Raw genomic sequence first — 23,914 nt, 5'->3', positions numbered from 1 at the left:
AACGGATAGTTGGAACTATATGCACAAACACATATATACGGGATTAAAAAAAAAAACTGCTCCATAATAATTTCTAAAAATGATAGGCAGATATATACACGATTAAAAACGACGCCCCGATAATAATGACATGATGGAAGAGACCGAACGGTACAACAAACCGCGGAGCAAAGAAGCAGCAGATGACGATAAAGTTCGCTATGCGCGGACACAAATAGCAACTCAAAGCATTGCATCGTATCCAGAAGTTGATTCACAAATTATCAATTCATCATAGACATAATAATATATGTAGATGTATGAAGCTCGGTCTATCGAGAAGCTTTTAGCTGTGTCCTAAGATTTACTAGGATCATGAACTAGCATAGAACCCCATCAAAGTAGTCTAAGCAGTTTCTATCTTAAATGACCAAAAGTGCAGCAGATTACCCCAAATGAGTCACAAATGTAGGTCCTTCGATAAATCACATTTTAGTTCCTCAGCTTGGTTGGGATGGGAAACCCGCATTCTTTTTGCAGCATGAAACTCACACGCTTCTGAAAGTGATGCACCATCAACATTATCGGTTAATGATATAGGTATGTCAAGTGTAGGAGGATATGCCTGATCGGTGGAATTCACAATTCGATACCGGCCGAAATGCTCTGTAGTATTCGATGTGCCACCAGAAGCAGGAGGGCCATAAGTCAAGATTTCGAGAGATGATGTACCATTACCTTGTATCTGATTTGTTTCTCCATAAAATTCTGGCAAATTCTTCAAAAGCAAGGAGGTTTCATTGTGTTCACTAAACCCTACTAGACTACAAGACTCTGATGTATCAACCAATTCTCCTGACACCGAGGTAAAGCGAACAGTTGAGCAATCAATATTTCCGGATAATATACATTTTGGCCGATCTAGTTCATCATAAGATCCAACAGCTTCGAAAGATTGGCATTTTTCATCAGCATCTACTTCTGAGACATCATCAGAGTTACCGCTTGATGGTGCAGAAGATAGGGCAGCATCCTCTGTCATAGGTTCATGATCAGGCTCTCTAAATTCTATAGAAGAGTAAGGAAAGACGTTTGCTCCAGGGATCAATCCATCTGCATGCTGGAAGGAGGGTTCCACTAATCCAGTATGCACAAAATGCTTGCCAGCTTCTATCTCTTCCTGTCAAAAACCACAAATGATCAAGGGAAAAAGTTCAGTGTTTTGAGAGCAACTGACCTAAGAGAGTTAGAGAGACAGTTACCAACACAAAATATAACCATGAAAGCTCTCATCCGGTGTTTCAAATGCAATAGAGACTGGTTCCCAAGACACGACTTAAGAGGGAAAGATCTGTTTGCAGTGGTCGATACTCAAGAACAGAATTCATAATTGGAAAAAACTAAATAAACAGAATGTAAGGTGGCAAGTACATGACTGACTCTCCCATTTAAATCTTCAATAAAAAAAATTTGGTCCAAATCGTAGGGCAAAATTGAAATTGAGAAGTTTGGAACAAGCAATTCCTAGTCCCAAAAAAAACATTTCTCTTTTTCTGAAAATTAATGATGATGAACCTCAGTAATTGGTAAAAAAAAATTACCAAGTACTAAAAAAAAACATTAGAATAATGGCTTGGTCCTATTTTCAAGAATAAATCTCAAATTTCCAAATTCATAAACACACACAGCAGCCTTCTATTCATAAACTTTCCATCTCAAAATAAAATATAGTAGAACACACAAACAAATTATGTATCAAAGATGCGCAAATATGTATATCTATGTATTTCTCGATAGACAATGCACAATACACCAAATTTCAAATGGCATTAATATATTCCAAGGTGAAGAACAACAAACCTAAACACCTGATAATACTGATGATGTCTTAAAGTACCTTGGTCAGAGAAACAGGTCTTCTCAACTCATCAATAGACTCTATCTGTTCAAAAGCTGAAGAATGCACGCCATTAAATGACCCTGACACATATCCTGGATCAAAAAATTTCTTTAAACTCAATCCTGAATTTCTCGTGCATTGGATATATCTTATTTGTGCAGCTCGGAGTAAAGTCGTCTCAATTTCATGTTCACTTTCATTGAAATTAGCAGTCGTCGGAGCATTAGGTGAATGATTTGTGTCACTTTCACTTGATGAAGAACATTCTTCAGAAGTCTCAAGGAGCTCAAGAATCAATCTCTCAATGCAAGCCCGTTTCATTGATGCTTCGCCAGGTGGAAACCAATCTGCTTGAAGCTGGAATACAGACACCAGGTCAGTTTTGCATAAAAAAAATTGTGCCATTTGTTTGCTCTTTGTTGCAAAGGACATTCCAAAAAAAGAAAAAAATTCAACCATTAACCTGCGAATGAAATAATGACACCAAAAATAATTTTATCTCGTGAAACACCAGATTACTAGTATAAAACAAAAATGACCCCAGTTGCATACTAGATTATCAGGATTGTCGGCGAAATCGTGATCAGCTCATTCCTCAACCATGAAAACAAGACAACAGTGAGGGCATGACATTTTTTCAGTTATAAAATTGGCCAGATAAGAAATTGGAATTTAGACATGAAATCCTTATATCCAGAAAAAAAAACTTCAGACAAAGCTGATTGAAAGGTAAATTAAACTTGATGAATAGTATATAGCCCCTACTAAGTCGGACAATAAAAGCTGATTGAAAGGTAAATTTCTTTACACTCGTACCTGTACTATATAAGTTCTCTTGATATTCTTACAAGAGTGAATATAATTTCCAAGGAGTTCTATTACCATGTCAATATCAATCCATCTAGAATCTTGACAATTTGCTGTGTAATCGAAGAGAAAAAAAAACATGTTTATGATCTCCATTTCCTTTGAAACAGGGTGGACGAACAACGTAAAGGGGATTTGACAAAATATAATGAAAATAGGACGACACTTAGTTCAGGATCATTCTCATAAACAATACTCAAAAGAAATACTTCAAGGCTTCGTCTTTGGTGGTAAACATAGCGAAGTCTGGTTTGACTTTGAAAAAGGGATCATAGAATTTCAAGGCTTTAGGGACAATGGAACAAATAATCATCCTAGGTCTTGCAACCATTATCATAATACTACAAGTACTTAAAAAATGGATATGGTCAATGGCTTGAAGCCTTGAACCTTTCAAAGATAACTCACAATTTCTTGAACCAATAACCTTTCTCAACTTTCAACAATATAACCCTCCTCGCAAAAAGTACGCAACAATGTCAAACCCAAAAGGTGCACAAATATTAATTAGAAGTAGAAGAGAAGTGAATAATAAATTATAATGCCCACAATTTAAGCTAAATATAACATAAACATGACCATATAAACTTTTTGTCTTCTAGATCAGGTCATTTCCACCAGATGATTCGTACAAAAAAGAAAAATCCTGAACGTCCATTCAAGAGGACATGGGTCTAAGTAGAGTACTAGGCTTTAATGTCTTGCTGGTTGCAATGCCATAGAAGAAGTTTAATTGACCAATCAGAGGAATGATTTTACTACTTGAAATTATAAGCTCGTGTGTTTGCTTCAAGAGTCAGAACAAAGCATTATACTCACAAAATTGGAAGATGGCGTTATCTTGCACACATCAAAGTTCGTAGGGGCTTCCTCCAGGAAAAGCTCCACACAGTGAAGCAAGAAAAGGCCACAATCATATAAATTTTGCTGCTGAGGTAGCTACAGAGTCAAAAAATGAAATAAAGGTCAAATCATTGCCCATAATACATGGAGGCACATCATCAATTCTATACTAGCATATTATTAAATCAATGACAAAAATGTAGTCAAATCCGTTAATTATAATATGTTAGATAAAATATATGTTAATTATATATGTTAAATAAAAGATACGCAAGAGTCCAATGCAAAGTAGAATGGAACGCTGAACAAGTGGATGTTAGTTGAACATAAACCAATGCTGCAATAAATTTAGTGAGCCTAAGCTCAAATAGCATCAAACTTTAAAAAATGGTGCAACTAAGTGAATAAATTAGAGAGAGAGGTGGTGGGGTGGAAACAAGAATAAAAATGTGAGGACCACATTAATGTGAAACTGTAAAAAATAAATTAAAATTAAAATAGTGACAAGAAGTCAAGAACATGAGTAGCATGAATAATATAACACTTATTTTGATGTGTTGAATACAACCATGTAGTAGTGATTGTTTTCGAAGTATTAACTGATAGCGTTTACTTAAATCCAGCGTATATATTATTAGCATTTAAGATAAAATAACTAGTACAATTAAAATGAGAATTGAACTTGAATAGAATTTGGTCAACATCCCATTATTACACAAAGGTGGTTTTTGTGTTTACAGTTTCCAGAATACATATTGAGAATTAATATGAAACATTAATAAAAACTGCGATTTTTTTCTTTGTCATACAATCATTAAAATCACATATTAGTAATCTTCAAAAATGAGAATACAAATGATGATGACAATCAAGGTATTAGAACAAATTTATTCTATTTGGAGCATATTAGTTTTAATTCAGTACTTATCTCAACCAGATGTTTGGAGGAAAGGGCGGCCTATTTAAGAGAGCGGAAGCTTACGAAATATTTTGTGAAGTCTCGTTGTTCAATGTATTCAAGTAGAATTAGAAAGGTACCTCGAGAGAGACGAACTTTAAGTTTCTGAATTTTAAATTCAGATCTTCGCATGTCTCTTTCTGCCTTTCTTTCCACTCCTCCCACAAGTAACTGTCGTACAATGATATACATTGACAAAAAAATTACAAATTTCAAAATAATACGAAATGATGCAAGCATAGAAATTTTGAATAAAAGTGAAAGTTAAAGGTGTTGAACCAAACTGTAACATATAACGAGAGATTCAGAATGGCTAATTAAATTATCCAACTAATTATAACTTGTTGCATTTGCAGGTATTTGGACAATGAACAGTCATTCCCAAGAACTGGCCTTCATAAGGCACTATATATTGTCACAAAATTTCACCTTACGCTTCCGTGAATTTACATATAAATACTGTGTGTGTGTGTATCTCAAACAAGTACATACTAAGTGGAATCAATTCTTATCCTTCGGAAAAGTAAATGGATTAGACTCTAAAAGGAAGTATAGGAGTTGAAACAACGGATACCTTCACTATATGAAATATGTCAGTCGTGTTAAGGTTTATATTAATGTAAAACTGGTCCAAGTTCACCATCTTGTATGACTCAAGTCCTTGCATTAATGTACCATCTCTAATAACTGAACGAGAATGTACCTCTGCATAAGATCTTTGAGGCCCATATGAGTTCCTCTTAGAGAATCCATATGCAATATACAGGGAACTCTAACCAACTTGTCATCGACATCTAAAATTGACAAAGGGACAAGGGAAAAATGTCAAAGCATAAAAAATCAAATTTAGAAGAAGCCGTCAACGTCAGCGGGAAACTACTTGCCTGTATTCTTTGCGACTTCACCAAAATAACAAATCACTATAAGACTCCAGTGGTAACTGTCATACAAATAAATGGTAAACCATCATTTCTTATATCCTGATACCAGAAATTAGAACTCGATAAATCAAGCGAAAAGGTTGGTAATATAGTTACTGCTTTCTTACTTGTAGTTGACGGGAATAAATATGAAGTCCTTTTCCAGCAAGTTCACTTTTCTGGTCCATTTACGAACTCGCTGGAAAGCTGCATTGCCATCAAAAGCACTGGATGGATCTTTGTCCATGTCAGCAAGCTTCCTAAAGAAGAAACTGTTGAAAAAATGGAACGCGACCCTCTCCGCTCCATTTTGTCTATTCTTCAAGTATCTGTTACGAGGTTAAGCTTTAATCAAATCAAATGAAGGAGAAAATGAGTAACTTACAACTGCAGCTAACATTTTTAAGAAACTGAGAACCAAATAAGATATAAGAATTATTATGCCACTAGACCAATTTTATCGATTCAAACTGCCAACTAAAAAGGATTCGTCTTTACCTCAGTCCTCACTCAATCCTCAGGCGATAGTCCAGAGGAATAAAATCATAATGAAACAAACCACCAGATCAAGGTAAACTGTTATTTTACAATTTTCTCTTATTCACCAATTTAACATCATCAGCTGAGGATAACCAAGGTAGACAGGTAGTCCTTTACCATTAATTTCATTCCCTTTTGCAAACTAAGTAAGCAGTTAGCAACAAACAGCTATTTTTTATGTGAATTGTACAACCCCAAAATGAAGATAAATATATAGAACTTACTTGATATAAAAGTCTATGATTGTATCGTTCACAAAAGTATTCGGTTGCAGGAGATCTATGTCTCTCTTACTTATAGAAACAACATCTGGATCACCTTTTGGATAAATCACTTCGTAAAAAGGCTCATCAAAACTGCATATTTGAATAAACTAAGTTCAGATAGTGATAGAACAGGCAAGAAGAATATATACACTTTACGTAGTATTTTTTGGTTCTCCCATTAGAATACAATACAAACTCCCGTTTTCGTCTTTTTTGTAGTGGGAAGTGAGGATATTTAAACTGAAGTCGAAATATAGTATCAATAATAGACCTTATAGAGAAAATGACTAGTAGTTATCAGGCTCTCAGCTCCTAAACTCTTTGCCCCATTTTGTAAGCTACATCTTTTGACATAATAATAATGATATTGTGCAATACCAACAACCCAAAGTGGAAATAATTCTCGTTTGAACTGCGATATTTCATACTGAATGCTGTTAATGAATATGTTAAAAGAGCTCTTTCCATACATCTGAATTGATTCCAGGGACGTGGTAAAAGTGGGATATCAATATGACTCGAAACAATGGAAATGTGCCAATCAGACTAATCATAGAGATTCAGTTAAGGGGTCAGGGACTAAAACAGATGACAAATCACACAAATTATAAGAGGAAAAAATGAAAACATCAGGGAGCATTGTCACTCACTTGGGGAAATAGCTTCTTCTGAACACAGCTTCCCAGTTAGGTAAAGTTGAGCACTTCTCTATTCCAATGCTTCGGATGAAAGCAAGTGAAAATACACTAACATCATCAGAATCGTGACAAAGCTAACAAATTTAAAGATATAAAAGCTTGTGAAGAAGTACATCTAAAGGGAAACGTAATGTCTACTCGTTTTAAAATGCGGAAGTAAATTTTTTTTTTTTTAAAGCTCGCCATTACAAAATCACACTTAAAATAATCGTATTTATTTGACAATAAAATGTCACAGTTAAAAATGGCCAACATCAAACGTAAACATAATGATTAAAAAACGTGAAAATTCTTTAAACCAAGCATGCACCGTATTTATCATAATTGTGTGAAAATTTTAAACATGATGCATAAACATTTAAAATATCATAATTTGTGCTCAGGGCGCTGCCATGACCAAAATCTCAGTCCGGGCGCAAAATGACCATTTTGCCCCTGGAAATCCAAAAATTTTCGATTCAACCTTGAACCTCTAAAATTGACCCGAAGCTTACGGAACTCCTTAAAATATCCCAAAACATAATTAAAAGTATTCCTAGACGTAAACTCGAGCTCATAATACAATTTAACCGATTCGTTTTAAAACTTGAACCGGGGTCCCGGTTTTAACCCGAATTGAACCGAAGCTAAACCAAATTTTCCCAAACTTAACCCATCCTTAAAACACACTCTAACAGCCCCTAATCTCCCCAAAATCAGCCCCTTAACCCACGGCTAAACCTGCTGTAATAAATGGTTTTCTCGGCCACCCTTCCTTTGAGCAATCACCAACTTACTCATGGCCCAACCCCTCACACATCGGTCCTCCCCTACAGCACCACCTGTCCAGCCCTCAAGACACACTATTAGAACCTTAGTGACTCATCTAAAACCAAACTCAAAGAAAATAAAACGGCTGCACACTAAACGTAGGACCCGATCGCCCCTCTTGCTCCAAACTCTCGGCTCTCCACTCGTACACGTCCAGCAGATTTCTAAACCCCATACCAGCGACTTGACACCACTAGCAACCTCTAGATACTCAAGAACCGCGGCCCCTCGCACCAGGAAATCAGTAGAAAGGAAAAAACGTTAGGAAGAAAATGAAACATGCAAGTTTTCATGTAAAGTTCCTTCAAAGATATTAGCATGGCATAGATCGTAATCTTTTCATAAAATACTGAAATTTACAGCGAATATATGGCGTGTATGAAGGAAAAATAAATGATACATGCGTGCCTTATGATGCGTGGAAGAACAAGAATGACTTGAGGGAGCCGGAGATTTTTTTCTTTGCAACAAGAAGCCAAAAACGTGGCCTTCAGCTGGTGCTTTCTCTGAAACCGAGGGGGAGGAAATTTTGAGTGGGGGTGTCGGCTGCTGAGAGGTGCAAAGTGGCTAGGTTTAGGGTTAAGGTTGCATTATATAACAATTAACTGACTAATTAATCTATTAATGGGCCCTAATATTATTTTAAAGATTTAAAACCGATATTTAAGCTCAACAAGCCTAAAAATAGGTCCATTAAATCCCAACGCACTCCCGAAAAATATTTCGTGTTGAAAAGATTTTGAAAATATTAACCGAACTATTAAAAAGTCCCCCGACTCGATAAATTTTGCGTACTGTAAAAACTAAAACACTGCGGGTAAAAATACCCAAATAAAATCCCATTTTTGAAAAATACACTTAAAATGTTTTAAAATTAATATATAAAATAAATCGTGTAATAAAATAATTTTCCTGAGAAATCTCCGGACTCCGATCCTCGATCGAACGTGAAATACACCTATAAACCCTAATGCATGAACTTTTAAAATTTCATGAATTAAATCCTATCATGCATGAATTATGCATAAAATAATTAAGCACATTTAAAAATAAAAATCTTAGATTGCATGCACTTAGGTTACGCTAATTAAATTCCTGGACCTTACAGGAAAGGTAATTGTCTATGGATTTCTGCTCTGATACAAAAGGACAATACAAATTTAAATATAACAGATCTACAGTCAGCAAACTACAACAGCCAATGTCCTATGCGGTATCAGAGAAATTGGATTAGATGGGGATAATTTAGAGATTAATTGAGCATTTCTGTTAACCTCCATCCAAATTTAGCAAATCAAATTCCAATCAATAATAACAATGTGCGAATACTACGAAAGCTGCTAAGTAAAAAATGATTTTCAGTGGACTAGAAAGTAGAAAAAAAGGATGTAATCAAAGAGAATGGGGTAATGGCCTTATTTGCTTCAATGTCCAGGAGAAATTTTCAACTGCTTTCTCTAAAATGGGAATTAATTTTTTTTATCTAAAACCATAATTTTATTATAATAGTAGAAAAAGTTACAAAAAGGCGGACGAGAAGTCCGCTAAGCACCCCACAACGACTACTACACTATCGTCAAGTTGTAAAAACATGAGACAAATGAAGAATGAACCAGACAAACTATAAAAATTTTAACCTAAAAAGTGCTCAGCAGAACTTAATCTCAAGCCAAATAAAATTTCAAAATACCCAATTTAATATCATTTTATCCGTCCCATTTCAAACCATTAAAACCACAACCAAGCAAAAACATATAAATCAGAACACTCCCCCACCCCCCAAGAAAAAACTTCTGCAGTCAATCCAGAAAGCCTAAAATGCAGGCTACTTGAGTCTGAAGCGGAAATAGGAAAATCTTATGACATTTTCGTATATCAGATTATATGCACTACCACTAGTAACTTATTGAAATCAAGACGTGGTAAGAACCACCATTGACTCCTGAGAAATGGGCATCAGTCTTTAGAACCTAAAATTCATCAGCACTAAGCTACAATTACGATTAATGGCAGATTTTTTCTCAACAAAAAAACTCACTCTAAATATATAAACATATATATAAACCTAATAACAATAACACTTAATCAATCAACACCTCGACATTATTGACTATAAACATAAACCTAATAATGATGAAATTTAGTTAATCAACTCCTCAACAAAATATGTCAGGTCGCATGGAAACTGGGGTATTCTTAAGAGAAGAAAGTGTGTGTGAAGACTCACTCAAGCAAAGTATCCCATAGTGCCTTGTATTTTACATCAAGAGATGCAATCGCCTTCTTCTTTTCATACCAATTAGAATCAACAGATGTAAACTTCAACTCATGAACTCCTGAAACTGTACATAAAGCATCACATGAACGAGAACAGTTCAAGTAGCAACACAACACCAGAGGGACCACAAGAAAAAATGAAAATTCTATTCAAACACGAATTATTAATATCAGTCGAGGTTTTTTCTCATGAACCAGGCCTTTCAACTACAGATTAGAGGCAATAAAATGTTTCAAAACTTTACAGGTTAATATAAAGTGGAAGATCATCCTGTTCAATACAAAGAAAATCATAAGAACAAAGATTAATATAATGCGTATCGAAGGACAATACCCACGATATATGATATATTGTTTCTGTCACATGTACAAACAAAACATTCAACATCTTCTCTGGTGAAAATTTGCTGAATGAAGACGCTTCAGATTTTTGTTTAACATTCATTTCATGATAGTCATAGAGGTCTTTAATTTCCTTGAGATCCATACACAATATGCTCTACTCTTTTGTAATAACTACAATTATCTCGAGAATATACACAATAAGTAAAGAGAACGTGCTTTGAAGAACTAAAGAAAAGTGCAAGTACCTAAAACCTCCAAGTTCATACATGTATATAACATTCATTTTTTTTATTTATAATATCTTCTTATTTTATATAAGAAACGAAATTTTATTAATAATTTAATAGATGTTAATTACAATCAGTGGACTAGTGATCCATTTTCAACAGAAGCTACATAAGATCGATGCTCTATCATTGATAAACATAAGCCAGGTGTAAGTTGCAATAGAGAGAGAATTATTTGAAAATGCTCCCTCCATCTTTCAGAATTCGAAAACTAGGGTTCCCCCACCGATCCAGCTTCACATATATTTACTGAGATTTGTCGATCCACAGGTCCACAACCTTCGGCGACGGCCTCTGGCCGCCGATCGCCGGCGACGATTGTATTTTCCTTCCCTTTCATAAAATTCAAAATGCGTACCTTTTCTGATAGTTTATTCCGATGGGTGGATCCTAAAGAAATATAATCGGCTACTATTTCATCAAAACTTCCGACCAAATCAGATCCTATCTTTACCGTCTTTTACAAAAATCAGAAATGTCAAGGTGGGAGAGTAGTAAGTACCAGGGTGCTAAGGCTGTCGAAGAGGTGAGAATAGAACAAAAATTATTTTTAGTGTCTGTGGGAAAAAGGGATGATGTTATCCGTGTGACGGAAAGAACTCGAAATGCGAGCTACATGCTGGAGCTAGACCGTCAGAGTGCTTGCTGGTTGAGGAGAATAATGTGTGATTACATTATCAACCCCAAATCATATAAAACCTTCAACAGAATCAGACGGGGCGAAGCTGTTGTATTGGTGCAGAAATTTGCCAATAACAGAGGGAGCTATATTCAAGTGTCAAGATATGACAGGTTGAACAAGAGACAGCGTATTATAATTCCGAGTGGAAGGTATGAAGAGGGCTGGAGATGCATGGTGTTTTACTTTGACAGATTTCTGAGCAACACAAAAATGAAAGCAGCATACCAAACGATGGGTAAACAACAAATTCAACAGCCTATGAATCGTGGTAAGACAAATCAAAGCTATACAAGGTCAGGGGACATTGATGCTCGGTCAGAATTTCGCCAGTGTTCGAGTAAAGAGTGGAATAAAGCTTTGATTGTTTCGAGAGATCGCGTTAATATATCTTGGGAAATGGTAACAGAAGCAATTGGTAAGGCGGTGAAGAAGAAGGTTGAGATTTTCCCCTTCAAGGCAAATAAAGCAATGTGTTGGCCAAATAGCAGAGAGGATTATGAGTTCTACTTGCAAATTAAGAGCTGCTTTCTGGAAAAGGGGATGTACTTAACTTTTGAAAGCTGGAGGAGTGACATCAATAACGAAGAGGAAGTCTGGGAATGTTGCAATAGCTGGACTAGGATTATTGGGTTAGCATGGGATATGTGGACAACAGAGGTGTTCAAAAACATAGGAGAGAGATGTGGTGGATTGGTGGATATCAGTCAAGATACAACTTTCTTCAAGGATCTGGCAGCTGCTAAAATTAAAGTGGTGGGACTAGAAGGGGGTTTCATTAACACCTCCTTGGTGATTCAGACACCACGCGGTACTCTGAAGATTCGCATTTATGTTGATTCGATCAACATTTCAGCGTATGAGATATACGAAAAACGTTCCTATGCACAAGTAGTAGTTGATGGTGTAAGAACTATAGCTGGATGGGGAAGAGTGAGAAAACCTGTTGCTAATGATAAAGGAATTCTTGAAAATGATTGTGAAGTGAAGAATTCGGAGGATAAAACAAATTATAAGCAGAATATAAATGAAATAGTAACTGAACAACAGCCAGCAATGGGCACAGATATGGTTTTGGGGGGAGAAAATCTTTCGTTATACAATAAAAGGGATTACGACAACACTCGTGTCATTCAAGGAATGGAAGTGTTTGTTAGAAAACAACACGAAAGTGTCCAAAAATTGACAAAGAAAGGGACAAGGGGAGTTAGTTCAGTTGGGTCTGAACCAATGTGTGGAGGAAAACACATCAGCATTATCAAAAGGGTTAGTCCGAAAGGGGTGGAACAGTTTGATGAAGGATTGGTGCAGTCAATGAACAGAGGCCACAAGGAAAATGTACAGCAGAATGATTGTTCACATGATACATGCAAACAAGAAAGGGCATTCGATGTGGTTTACTCAAGGAAAAAGTCAAGGCAGAATTATGGTGGTTTTACTATACAGGATGCAGATGTGACAAAGATCAACACACAGCGGATGGATGATGAGTCATTGCATATAGAAAAGAATGGTTCATGGGAGGACAGAGATCTCACAACGGATCGAGAAATTGAGCTGGAAGAGGATAGCGACTACAGTGATGTCGAAACTCATATTTCAGAAAGCTCGGACGCGACAATACACACCTGTTTGGGAGTGGAGGACATAGCATATCTCTTCGCATCCAACTCTGATAAGGTACACAACAACAACATTCAGTCTCATAACCAGGTACTCAATCTTTCACTTGAGCCTTCTTCTTCTTTTGCATTCGATCGAGTCTCTGGGCAGGGGAGGGAATTAGAGAGTAGGGTAGATAAGATGGTTGGTGATGAGTCGGGTATGGCAGAGATCAAAATCCACGACATTGAAAACAACAGTGAGGGGCAGATGATAAATTCTGATTATGAAAAAGATGTGGGATGTTTGGAGATGATGGGTGTACACATGGTGGAACTGGGGGATGGATGGAAGACGGTTGGGAAAAATGCAGGGGGAGAAATAGTTTTTAGATGAAAATTCTTTCTTGGAACATAAGAGGGGGAGGTTCGGAAACGAGGAGGGGATTCATTCGAGATATGTTACGAAAGGAAAAGCCTGACTTAGTAATTCTACAAGAAACAAAAAAGTAAATTGTAGGAAGAAGTTTCATATCCAGTGTGTGGAAATCAAGGTTCGTTGAGTGAGTTCATCTACCTTCCATTGGTAGATCTGGCGGGATTTTAGTGATGTGGGATCCAAGAGTGGTAAATATCAAAGATAACATGATTGGGGAATTTACAGTTTCAGTTTGTATCGAAAAGGAGAAAGACTTAGGAAGTTGGTGGTTTACTGCAGTATACGGCCCATGTAAAGCACGACTAAGGAATTTTTTTTGGGATGAACTGGCGGGTTTGCGAGTCTTGTGTGGAAACAGATGGTGTTTGGGAGGAGACTTCAACGTGGTGCGATCTTTGAATGAAAAAATGAACAGTTACACTCAGACAACAAGTATGGATTGTTTTGATATGTTGGTGCAGGAATTAGAATTGATTGATCCAATATTATTGAATGCGAAATTTACATGGTCAAATTTGAGGGCTATACCGATATGCAGCAGACTGGACAGATTCTTGTTCTTGGGAGGGTGGATGGAGCTATTCCCAGTCCATAGACAATATGTTCTGCCGCGAGTAACATCCGATCATTTTCCAATTGTTTTGGATACACAAAAAATGAAATGGGGGCCGAGTCCATTCAGATTTGAGAACATGTGGCTGCAACATAAGAGTTTTAAACAAAATATTTCGACATGGTGGAATAATACACAATGTCAAGGCTGGGAGGGCTACAAATTTATGAGAAAACTTAAATCTGTTAAGGAAAATATCAAGTTATGGAATGGAGAGGTGTTTGGGCAGATTGAGATGAGGGAAGCCGAACCAAAAAAACAGAATTATTGCGTTGGACGAGATAGAGGGTGAAGGGAGGAGTAATGCGGAAGGGGTGATTGAAAAAAAAAGGATCAAATGTGAGTTGGAAGAGTTGATGTGTCGAAGAAATCAAATGCTATATCAAAAAGCAAAGCTAAATTGGTTAAAAGATGGAGATCACAATACCAAGTTCTTTCATTCAATGCTTATTCATCGGAGAAGCAAAGGTATAATAAGTAGATTGGAAATGGAGGACGGGGAGGTTGTAGAGGATGAAGGTCAAATATTCAAATGCATTTTAGAATATTTCCAGAAATTGTACAGCAAGAGAGATATACGTGGATTTGGGATTGATGGTGTAGAATGGAGGCCTATTGACGCTGATATGAGGGCAGAAATTGAACAACCATTTCTAGAGGATGAAGTTAAGAAAGCTATCTTCGATTGTGATAGATGCAAAGCACCGGGGCCGGATGGTTATACATTTGCATTATACCAGGATTGTTGGGAAGTGGTCAAGGGGGATTTAATGAAGGTCTTCGAGGAATTCTACGAAGGATGAATCATTAACGGAATCACAAATGAATCATATATTTGTTTGATACCAAAGAAACATGACTCACTGAGAGTTAAAGATTTCAGACCCATTAGTCTTACAACGAGCTTATACAAAATAATCGCTAAAGTGTTGGCGACAAGGATGAAAAAAGTTTTGACCCAAACTTTGTCAGAGTCTCAAACTGCATTTACAGAAGGTAAGCAAATTTTGGATTGTTGTTTGATTGCTAATGAGTTGGTGGAAGAAGGGAAGAAGAAGAAAAAGAAGGGGTGGGTTTTTAAGATTGATTTCGAAAAGGCATATGACAATGTGGAGTGGGATTTCATGGACTTCGTGCTAGGGAAGAAGGGATTCGGAGAGAGATGGAGAAGATGGATAAGAGGATGCGTATCTAATGTTTCGTTTTCGATCATGATTAATGGGAGACCAAGGGGGAAATTTCAAGCAAGTAGAGGGCTTCGTCAGGGAGATCCGTTGTCACCTTTTTTGTTCAACATGGTAGTTGACGTTTTGGGGAGTTTGATTGACAAAGCAAAAGATGCGAAATTAAAAAAAGGTTTCGAGGTGGGCCGAGATAAGGTGGAGGTATCGCATATACAGTTTGCGGATGACACATTGTTTTTTGTTCAACAAGAGGTACATTTAAAATTTTTGGTCCAAATTTTGAAGTCATTTTGTGATATGTCAGGACTTAGGATAAATTGGGATAAGAGTGCTTTATTGGGTGTATGTCAAGATGAACTCGAAGAGGAGGAGATAGCACAGAGGCTTGGCTGTCGAAGGGATAAATGGCCAATCACATACTTGGGAGTTCCTTTAGGGGGTAACCCACTGAGAGCTTCTTTTTGGGATCCTATATTGGTCGGAATTACACGAAAATTGGCATCGTGGAAAAAGGTGTTTTTGTCAAAAGGGGGAAGAAGTGTATTGATTGCTTCGGTGTTAAATGCTTTGCCTATATACTTTCTATCACTTTTCAGGGTATCGAAAGGAGTGGCGGGGAAGATGGAAAAGATAATGAGAGATTTTTTGTGGGATGGGAACGAGGATGAATCACATTGTCATATGGTAAGGTGGGAACAAGCTTGTAGACCGAAAGAGAAAGGAGGATTGGGTATAGGAAACATTTGTTTGAGGAACATATCGCTTTTGGCAAAATGGTGGTGGAGGTTTAGCGAGGAAAACGACCCGTTGTGGAAAAGAATAATATTGAGCAAATATGGGCTGCAAGATAATGGTTGGGATGCAGGTTTGGCGACGAATGTGACGTTTAAATGTCCGTGGAAATTTATCTCAAGTATTTACCCGACTTATCACCAACTAGTAAGATTAGAGGTTAGAGGGGGGAATAAAATCAGGTTCTGGGAGGATGTTTGGTGGGGGGGAGGTTGCTTTTCGTGATTTGTACCCTTCTTTATTTCGTATAACTTCAGCTAGTAACTTGCAAATATCATATTTTTACAGTTTTGACATTGTGTCAAATGCTTATTCTTGGGACATGCATTTTCGTCGGCTTCTCCGCGAGGAGGAGGCGGTTCAGTTAGCGTCTTTGTTAGGAATATTAGAAATGGTTAGGATTGTAGAAGGGGTTGATGATTTTAAAGTTTGGGAAGGGGATCCGTCGGGGAAGTTCACGGTCAAGTCTTTTTTTTCGTTCTTTCTTCCACAATCATAATTTTGCATTTCACAAAATCATTTGGAAGACTCCTATTCCTTCCAAGATTCAAATTTTTTCTTGGACGGCTATTCTTGGTAAGTTACCGACTTCAGAGTTGATGCAAAAGAGATGGCCTAATTGTGATCTTGCTCCCGGTTGGTGTGTGTTGTGTCGTAATGGGTTGGAATCGCAAGATCATTGCTGCTTCACTGTACGTTTAGCAACGAATTGTGGTCAAGGGCTTTGACAGAATTGAAGTTTGTTTGGGTCTTACCGAAGACAACAACAGATTTGTTCAATACGGATTTGGGACAATGCGTTGGAAAAAGAGGAAGAGTTTTTTGGAGGGTAGTGATCCATGGTATGTGCTGGGGCATCTGCCTAGAGAGAAATCAAAGAATATTTGAAGAAGTGGAATACAGTGCGGATGAGTGTTGGGAGAAAATATTAGATCTCCTTAGGGATTTGACTTATGTTTATTGCTAAAGTGTATTTTCATATTTTCTTCGGTGGACCACTAGTCCACTAATTGTAAATGATAAATTTCTAATTAATATAATTATGTTTCTTATCAAAAAAAAATAAATAAACATAAGCCCAATATATCAATACATTTGAGATCGACACGTTCTAAACTCTTCATGAGTATCAACCCACGTAGCAACTTTGATCTTGATTTTATCCCCACACTCGTCATTGTTGTCTTCCGTATTCTAAAAAATTCTTCGATTTCTCTCTGGCCACACTGACCAACATATGTCGTGAACCACCACTTGCCGAAAAATTATCCCTCTACTGCCAATTAGCTGTCCTAGATCCATAGCGAATAAATCATTCGTTGACTTCGGCACCACCCAAACCAAGTCCAATTCTTTCAAGCTCAATCCCACAAGCTGCTCGTGAATGCACAATGAATGAGCATATGATCCTGTGTTTCCATATCATTCCTACACAACACACATCAATTGGGGCAAATAGCAATTGAGGGCCACATCTTTTGCATCATCTCCGAGGTCGGCAACTTACCCAGAATCGCTGTCCACGAGAATACCTGGATCTTTGTTGGAACTGGAATCTTCTGTATAACATAGGAATATGGAAAAACAGGAAAGCTACTTTGGGGAAAAAATGACTCAAAGAAGGATTTGACTGAGAAAAGACCAGAAGGAACCCCACTTCACACTAGACTATCATCTACCCCTTCAATCAACCCAATACTATCTAAAACACCTAATAACTCAGTCAACTCTAATAACTCCTCATCTCTCACAAACCTTCGAAAATGCAAATCCCGTGATTGGGAAGACGACAAATTGTCAAAGTGAACAAAATATGATATTGGCATATTATGAACTGCGGAAAGCTGAAATAAAGAAGGGTAAAAATCTTTAAAGAAAGAATTACCGCCACCAAATGTCTTCCAAAAACCTAGCCTTGTTACCTCCTCTAACCTTTACAGTCAATAATTGTAGAAAAGTCGGGTAAGATCGGGAATAAACTTCCGTGGGCATCTGAATGTCACATTTCTTGCTAAACACGCATCCCACCCATTCTCTTGCAACCCATATTTATTCACTATGATCTTCTTCCACAACTTCCCATTTTCCACATAAAACCTCCACTACCATTTCCCCGATATAGCATTGTTTCTCAAAACAATATCCCCAATACCCAATCCGCCATTTTTTTTAGGTTTGCACACATGTTTCCAGGCAACCAAATGACTGTGCATCACCATCAGCTTCATCCCATAAGAATTTCCTCGAAATTTTCTCACCCCGTTCGCTATTCCTTTTGGCACCCTAAAAAGAGACACATATTAAATTGGGAGTGCATTTAAAACTGATGTTATCAACGTTAATCTTCCCTCTCTTGACAGACAAGCTCTCTTTCAACTTGCCAACTTTTTCGACATCTTAGACATAATGGGTCCCAAAACGAGACTTGTAATGGATTTCCTCCTAAAGACACTCCCAAATACTTAATCGGCCACCTCTCCTTACGACATCCAATTTGTTGAGCTAACAGTTCAATTTCATCTTCACAATGGATACCCAACAAAGCACTCTTTTCCCAATTGATTTTTAACTCATACATGTCGCACAATGATTTCACAAATTCCACCAAAAACCTGATATGATCCTCTTTCTTATCAAAGAAAAGTGTATCGTCCGCAAATTGAATATGAGATATCTCTATCATGTCTCTACCAACCTCGATCTCTCTGAGTAAATTCTTGTCTTTAACTTTATCAACCAACCTCTCCAACACATCCACTACCAAGTTAAACAAAAATAAAGACAACGGATCACCTTGTCCAAGCTTTTTATGAGCATTAAATTTACCCCTTGTACTTTCTTGACATTTTCCTGCATATTGTTGATAATGACCTCTACTCCATTTATGAAACACTTTTTACCAAACTTAACTTCCTTAGAAGAAGCTTCAGAGTGATACTTGATCTCCATATTCAAATCTCGACATTTCTTATTGTGGCTAGTAAATCCTTCATCGTCTCGTGGTTGCTGATTTTTTGGGATCAGCAGTATCTGTCTTGTGAGTATCAATACTGGGTACGAGATTACTATCTACACCAATGAGACCTTTTGATCTTCCCATCCAGCCATCACTCTAGCTACATTGACCACCACTTGTGCATAAGATCTTTTTTCATAGATGTCATACAGTACTATGTTGACCGAATCCACAACAATGCGTACAACCATAGGTCCTCTATGAGTTATTATCTGCATGGTACTATTGATGAATCCACCTTCAAGTCCCACAGTGTTGCATAATGTAACTAGGTCACTTCAAGTCACTATATAACATTCATTTTTGTGATTTATAATATCTATTGCGTCCAAGTCAAGCTTTGCACAATGTAACTAGGTCTCTTCTGTCTTACACATTTTTTCTCCTCTTTTTCTTCCCTCTTTTGGGCAAATATATCACTACAAAATCCATATCTATTTTCCGTTCTCTTAGCATAAGTCACTTTGTGTGAATTAAATTGTTACCAACACCACAGCTGCAATGCATTGATCTTTAAATGCAATTTTGTGTGTATATGTAAATAAATTATCATTTCAAGGGTGTGCTGGAAAACAAAGTCATGAGATGATGGTTAGGTCAGACCCTACAAGTGATGTAATGAAATAAGTAGATAAACAAAGCTCTGAAAGGAAAGCATAAGCAGATCAGTTCCAGAACAATTTTTTTTTATCTATAAGCAGTATCTCAACAATTTTGGAGAAGAGTGCAGTGTGGATGAATCAATGGATATAAATTTTCCTTTGCAAGAGAACACATATTTTGCGTTTGTATAGGAATTTAGTAAATCAACACAATATTAACACGATCAGATATAAAAAATGAACGTGATATCCGTAAAGCAAACAAGCTGAACAAAACTGAAGCATCGTGAGATGTCTCATCACAAGTTATGCTTTTTGAGATGAAAAATATTCTAATGATCCCGGTCTCAAGCTGAAAAGGTCATAAATGCCAAAATCAAACTCAAACTTCACGCAATATTCTATTGGAAAAACATAAAGAATGAACTATAGCACATCTTAACTAACCCGAGCACTCCATTGAGACTCTATTTTGACAATATCATCAATTCCCAACTGAAAACGAAGACTTGATTTGGTTCCGTGAACGGTTTTATTTGTAACTTCAACAGAACTTCTAGAAAAGCTCACAGCAGAATCTGGATAGAGTGCACCCTGGTTATACATATAATCTGTGAAGAAATCGATTCCCCCCCTGTTATCACCCTGCAAATAAGAAAAGATAATGTGGATGGCTTCATTATTGAATTGATGCCAAGCCTAAATCAGTTAGCTTACATAAGTAATATCATGAAATCTATAAAGCAATCTTAAAGAATTTCACAACAGAATCTCGATAGCATGCACCACTGTAAGATGTATAATCAGCGTTTAAAACGATTCCCACCCTGTCATCACCCTCCCAATAAGAAAAGAGAACTCGACTACGGAGAAAGACAATGTGGATGGCTTAGTTCTTTAACTGCCGTCAAGCTTAAATCAGTTGGCTAAAATAAGCAATGATATGGAATCTATAAAGCAGTCTTTAGAGTAACACCATCTCAGCGGAGTCCATGCACAAGTTAGACCACTTCAATGTCAATTCAACGGGCATCATTTCTGAACTGTAATAGTTTGACAAACGTTTATAATGAAGATTAAAGAAACATATATGTTTGTAATTGCCAAATTTGATCGAGTAAACTTTCCGTTATTGGCCTCAAATTTCCCCTACCAAGTGAAAAATGGCAAAAGAGTGATAGGTTGTATAAGATATTTAGTAATATAGCTTCAAATATCTTAGTGATCTTACTCTATTTTCAATTATGAAGATATTTTACAATTTTCAGTTTTGAAAAAGTAGAGGAGGTTCCATCAGTTTCTAAGTACAAAATTTTCTTTAACAAGTGTGTTATTGTTTTACGTATGCTTTCAAAACTCAGAAAAGAAAATCACTAGAGAAAAGGTTCAAAGTAAGAATTCTGGCATTTCAAAATTCATTAATCTTGGACTAGTGAAACCAAATGTTATCCCCCAGGAAGTTCAGCAGTTTCTGGGGTATAATCTTGTCCCTTGATATAAAATGTATGAAATGAATTCTTAACTAGTTACAGAACCAAATGGGAAAGTGAAAAATGAGAAGACATTTACCAAATCCCAGCCACCGATGCACTTAGCAGACGACGGTCCATCAGAAAAAGCTGGGAATATGCAATAAATGCAGTAAGAAAATGGAAGTGCAGAATGCCCATAGTTAAACCACAATCCATCGCACTAAAGCAAGCAAACAAACAAACAAACAAAAGAAGAAAACGAATAAAAGGCTTAAGTGAGGCAAGAAACGAAATGTAGCAGATGAAGATCCCTCACTCTGGTTTTCATCAGTGTCTGAAGCCAAGCGAACGAACTCATCCTGCATACATTTCGAAAGAGAATGACCCACTGTCAGGAAGCACTCGCTCTTGCATGGAAACAATTTAAAAGTAATTGAAATAAAAAGTACATCAAACGAAGACTCTGAAAAGGGAAATTTTGACTGGTCCTTCGAACAAGCAGTGGCTACAGGGATTAAGGCACTTTCCACAACAGGACAGACACTTTCAGGCTCGAGAATATTAGAATTAATTTCAGACGCTTTTTCGTGGGTTTCAAAATTATTGTGCAAATCATTTCTTGATCCAGACATCTTTTCCTCGTCAAGATTTTCAATCTCCAAAGGACTGAATGAACCAGTAGCTGCACAATTTTGATCAACATCAGCAGCATCCACAATCTCACACATCTCCTTTGTATGAATTTCAGCTCCCCAGTTAACTACAATGATAAACCAAAATAATTTTCGAGCAATTTTAAAAGAAAACGGAAATGTTGTGAAAAGACAAAACTTGATTTAACTTCCATGAATGGTTTGAAAAGGCTCTAACCTGAACTGAATCTTAGTATCTTACAGGTACCACATAAGTTGCTTAAATGCCTACTTTGACTCAAAGGAAACCCCACCGTAAATTCATGATATGCATTGCAATAACACAGATTTTCATTTTTCTACTCCACCACCAGTCAGCTCTACTGTTGATTGGTAACTGCGAGATAAAATATACAAAATATTCACAAGCAAGGGCCTTTGCTGGAAAATCTTGATAAATACAAAATTATGCTTCCTCTTCATCGAGTAACTAGAGGATTCAAAAACTAAAGAGTTTATGTTTTTATTCAGGTAATATAGTTGGATATTTGATACGTATGCTTTCTTAGTGTAATTGGTTTCTTTTTCTTTTGGTAATTTGACTAATGCGTTTCAAAGTTGAAAATGTACGGAAAGTGTAAATGGTTACACAATCTCCAATTACTTATGTACATATTTCAAAGCCTTTTGTGTTTTTAATCTAGATTCAGAAATATTTTTAAACTGCATCTCATGGCAACAAGAATTAGCAGTTTAAGGCCGCTGATCTCATGATAACAATTTAAAGGTTTATAAAATATATTTTGTTTACACAGTTCCCAGGTGCTTGTGTACAATTTTCAAAGGGTTCATATTTATAATCCAGATTCAGTATATTTGAGTTGCATCTTATGGCACAAGCAAAACCAGTTTGTCGAAAATGGAATCATTTTGTACACTGTTTTCTTGTTGGAAAATGATTGGAAGCAGATAAATGCTGTTGCATGCAGTTTTTGCATGAAACTAGAAAACCGACTTCAAATTGCAAGCCAGATTGGCAACAAAATCTAGATAAGAACATAGTAATAAGAATTAAGAAACACATACTTCCATGAATTGATTGACTTTAACTTTTTCCAGAAAGATATACGATATCTTGAAATAGAAGTTTACAAAAGCGTAGCACTAATTGAAAACTACTGGACTAACGAGAGTAATATCAGATTTCTAAGTCATATTCCAAGTTTCAGGGATCTGTTTCCGTAGTGAGCATGTTCCTAAGCTATCAACCAAGTCTTCACAAGCAGGCCGAAATTAACAAATATGAGGATCCACTCGAGCGTGGACGGTACTATCAAGGGTAATTATTGTTGACATTTGATTGGTCCACATGCCCATTAATTTAAGTCAGTGCCTGAGTTAACCTTCACTGACCCAGTAACCTCCATCTTTTTCCACAATACTGACATGATCTCAATTTACCCATCACTTTTAGATAATAACTGCTTCGATCTTGAGATTGTAATCAATGCGGTGAACACATTGACAGCACTCAAATAATTGTTTCACAGAGTTTTACTTAAACATTATAAACGAACTAAAAACAAGAGATACAATACAATATAAGCTTTAAGGCGCAGTTATCCAAATACTGCATCCAGAATTACCACGCAATTTCATATGGCATCATGTCGGCTCCCAAAAGAAACACTCCAGAAAATCCCCCGTAAAAACTCAAAACAAAGCCAGACATTACTATTTACCAGAATCGAGAAAAAAATACTCGTGATCAGGTGCATGGGACTTTCTAAATTTGCTCGCAAAACTTCTGGCGGTCATCTCAGTCAGCTCATCTTCTTCTCTGAACTCGAAAACGTCGATGGATTTGCACGAAGCCTTCATACTTTTTTCTTCGAATGACTCTAAATTAATGTGTCAAACGTGGAGATGGAGGACATAAAGATTGAAATGCAAATCTGTCGGACTGGGATTGGAACAATGCCATTTACTGGGGAATTTTTGTGGGTTTGGATTATTAGGGTTCAGACAATAATAAAATCCCGAACATTTGGGGGTCCGGGCATGTTCGATGATCGCTCTCTATCCAATTTTAGTAGAACACAGTTCACATTGCAGCGCAAAGCCTCCGTAAGTGACGAGTGCGTGCGGCACGAGATGCAGGGAGTTACATTGAACCAATGTTTTTAAAACCGCA

At 36.8% G+C, this 23,914-nt stretch overlaps 1 protein-coding gene across 7 annotated transcripts; it reads right to left on the bottom strand.

The window, feature by feature from the left end:
• Positions 1–23,847, bottom strand: LOC140827600 (probable ubiquitin-like-specific protease 2B). 7 transcript variants are annotated; one of them, XM_073190331.1, is made up of 16 exons: positions 23,463–23,847; positions 21,617–21,848; positions 21,405–21,448; positions 21,186–21,235; positions 20,064–20,261; positions 19,896–19,968; positions 10,009–10,126; positions 6,924–6,992; positions 6,232–6,363; positions 5,596–5,796; positions 5,432–5,487; positions 5,251–5,341; positions 4,628–4,718; positions 3,566–3,685; positions 1,877–2,236; positions 4–1,159 (listed from the first exon to the last, which is right to left on the bottom strand). In XM_073190331.1, the coding sequence occupies exons 1-16, from the start codon at positions 23,599–23,601 to the stop codon at positions 440–442; spliced, it is 2,694 nt and encodes an 897-aa protein (XP_073046432.1). In that variant the 5' UTR covers positions 23,602–23,847; the 3' UTR covers positions 4–439. The 7 variants fall into 7 exon arrangements, with proteins under 7 accessions (XP_073046430.1, XP_073046429.1, XP_073046432.1 ...); XM_073190332.1 differs by adding an exon at positions 21,959–22,117 and having other exon boundaries at positions 21,405–21,848; positions 23,463–23,601; XM_073190330.1 differs by having other exon boundaries at positions 5–1,159; positions 21,405–21,447; positions 21,538–21,848; positions 23,463–23,846.
• Positions 23,848–23,914: the final 67 nt, after the last annotated feature.

The sequence above is a fragment of the Primulina eburnea genome, chromosome 3 (assembly GCF_022965805.1).
Source record: "Primulina eburnea isolate SZY01 chromosome 3, ASM2296580v1, whole genome shotgun sequence".
NCBI classification, from domain to species: domain Eukaryota; kingdom Viridiplantae; phylum Streptophyta; class Magnoliopsida; order Lamiales; family Gesneriaceae; genus Primulina; species Primulina eburnea.
Note: the sequence above shows the minus strand (reverse complement) of the source record. Positions and strands in the feature narration are given on the sequence as shown.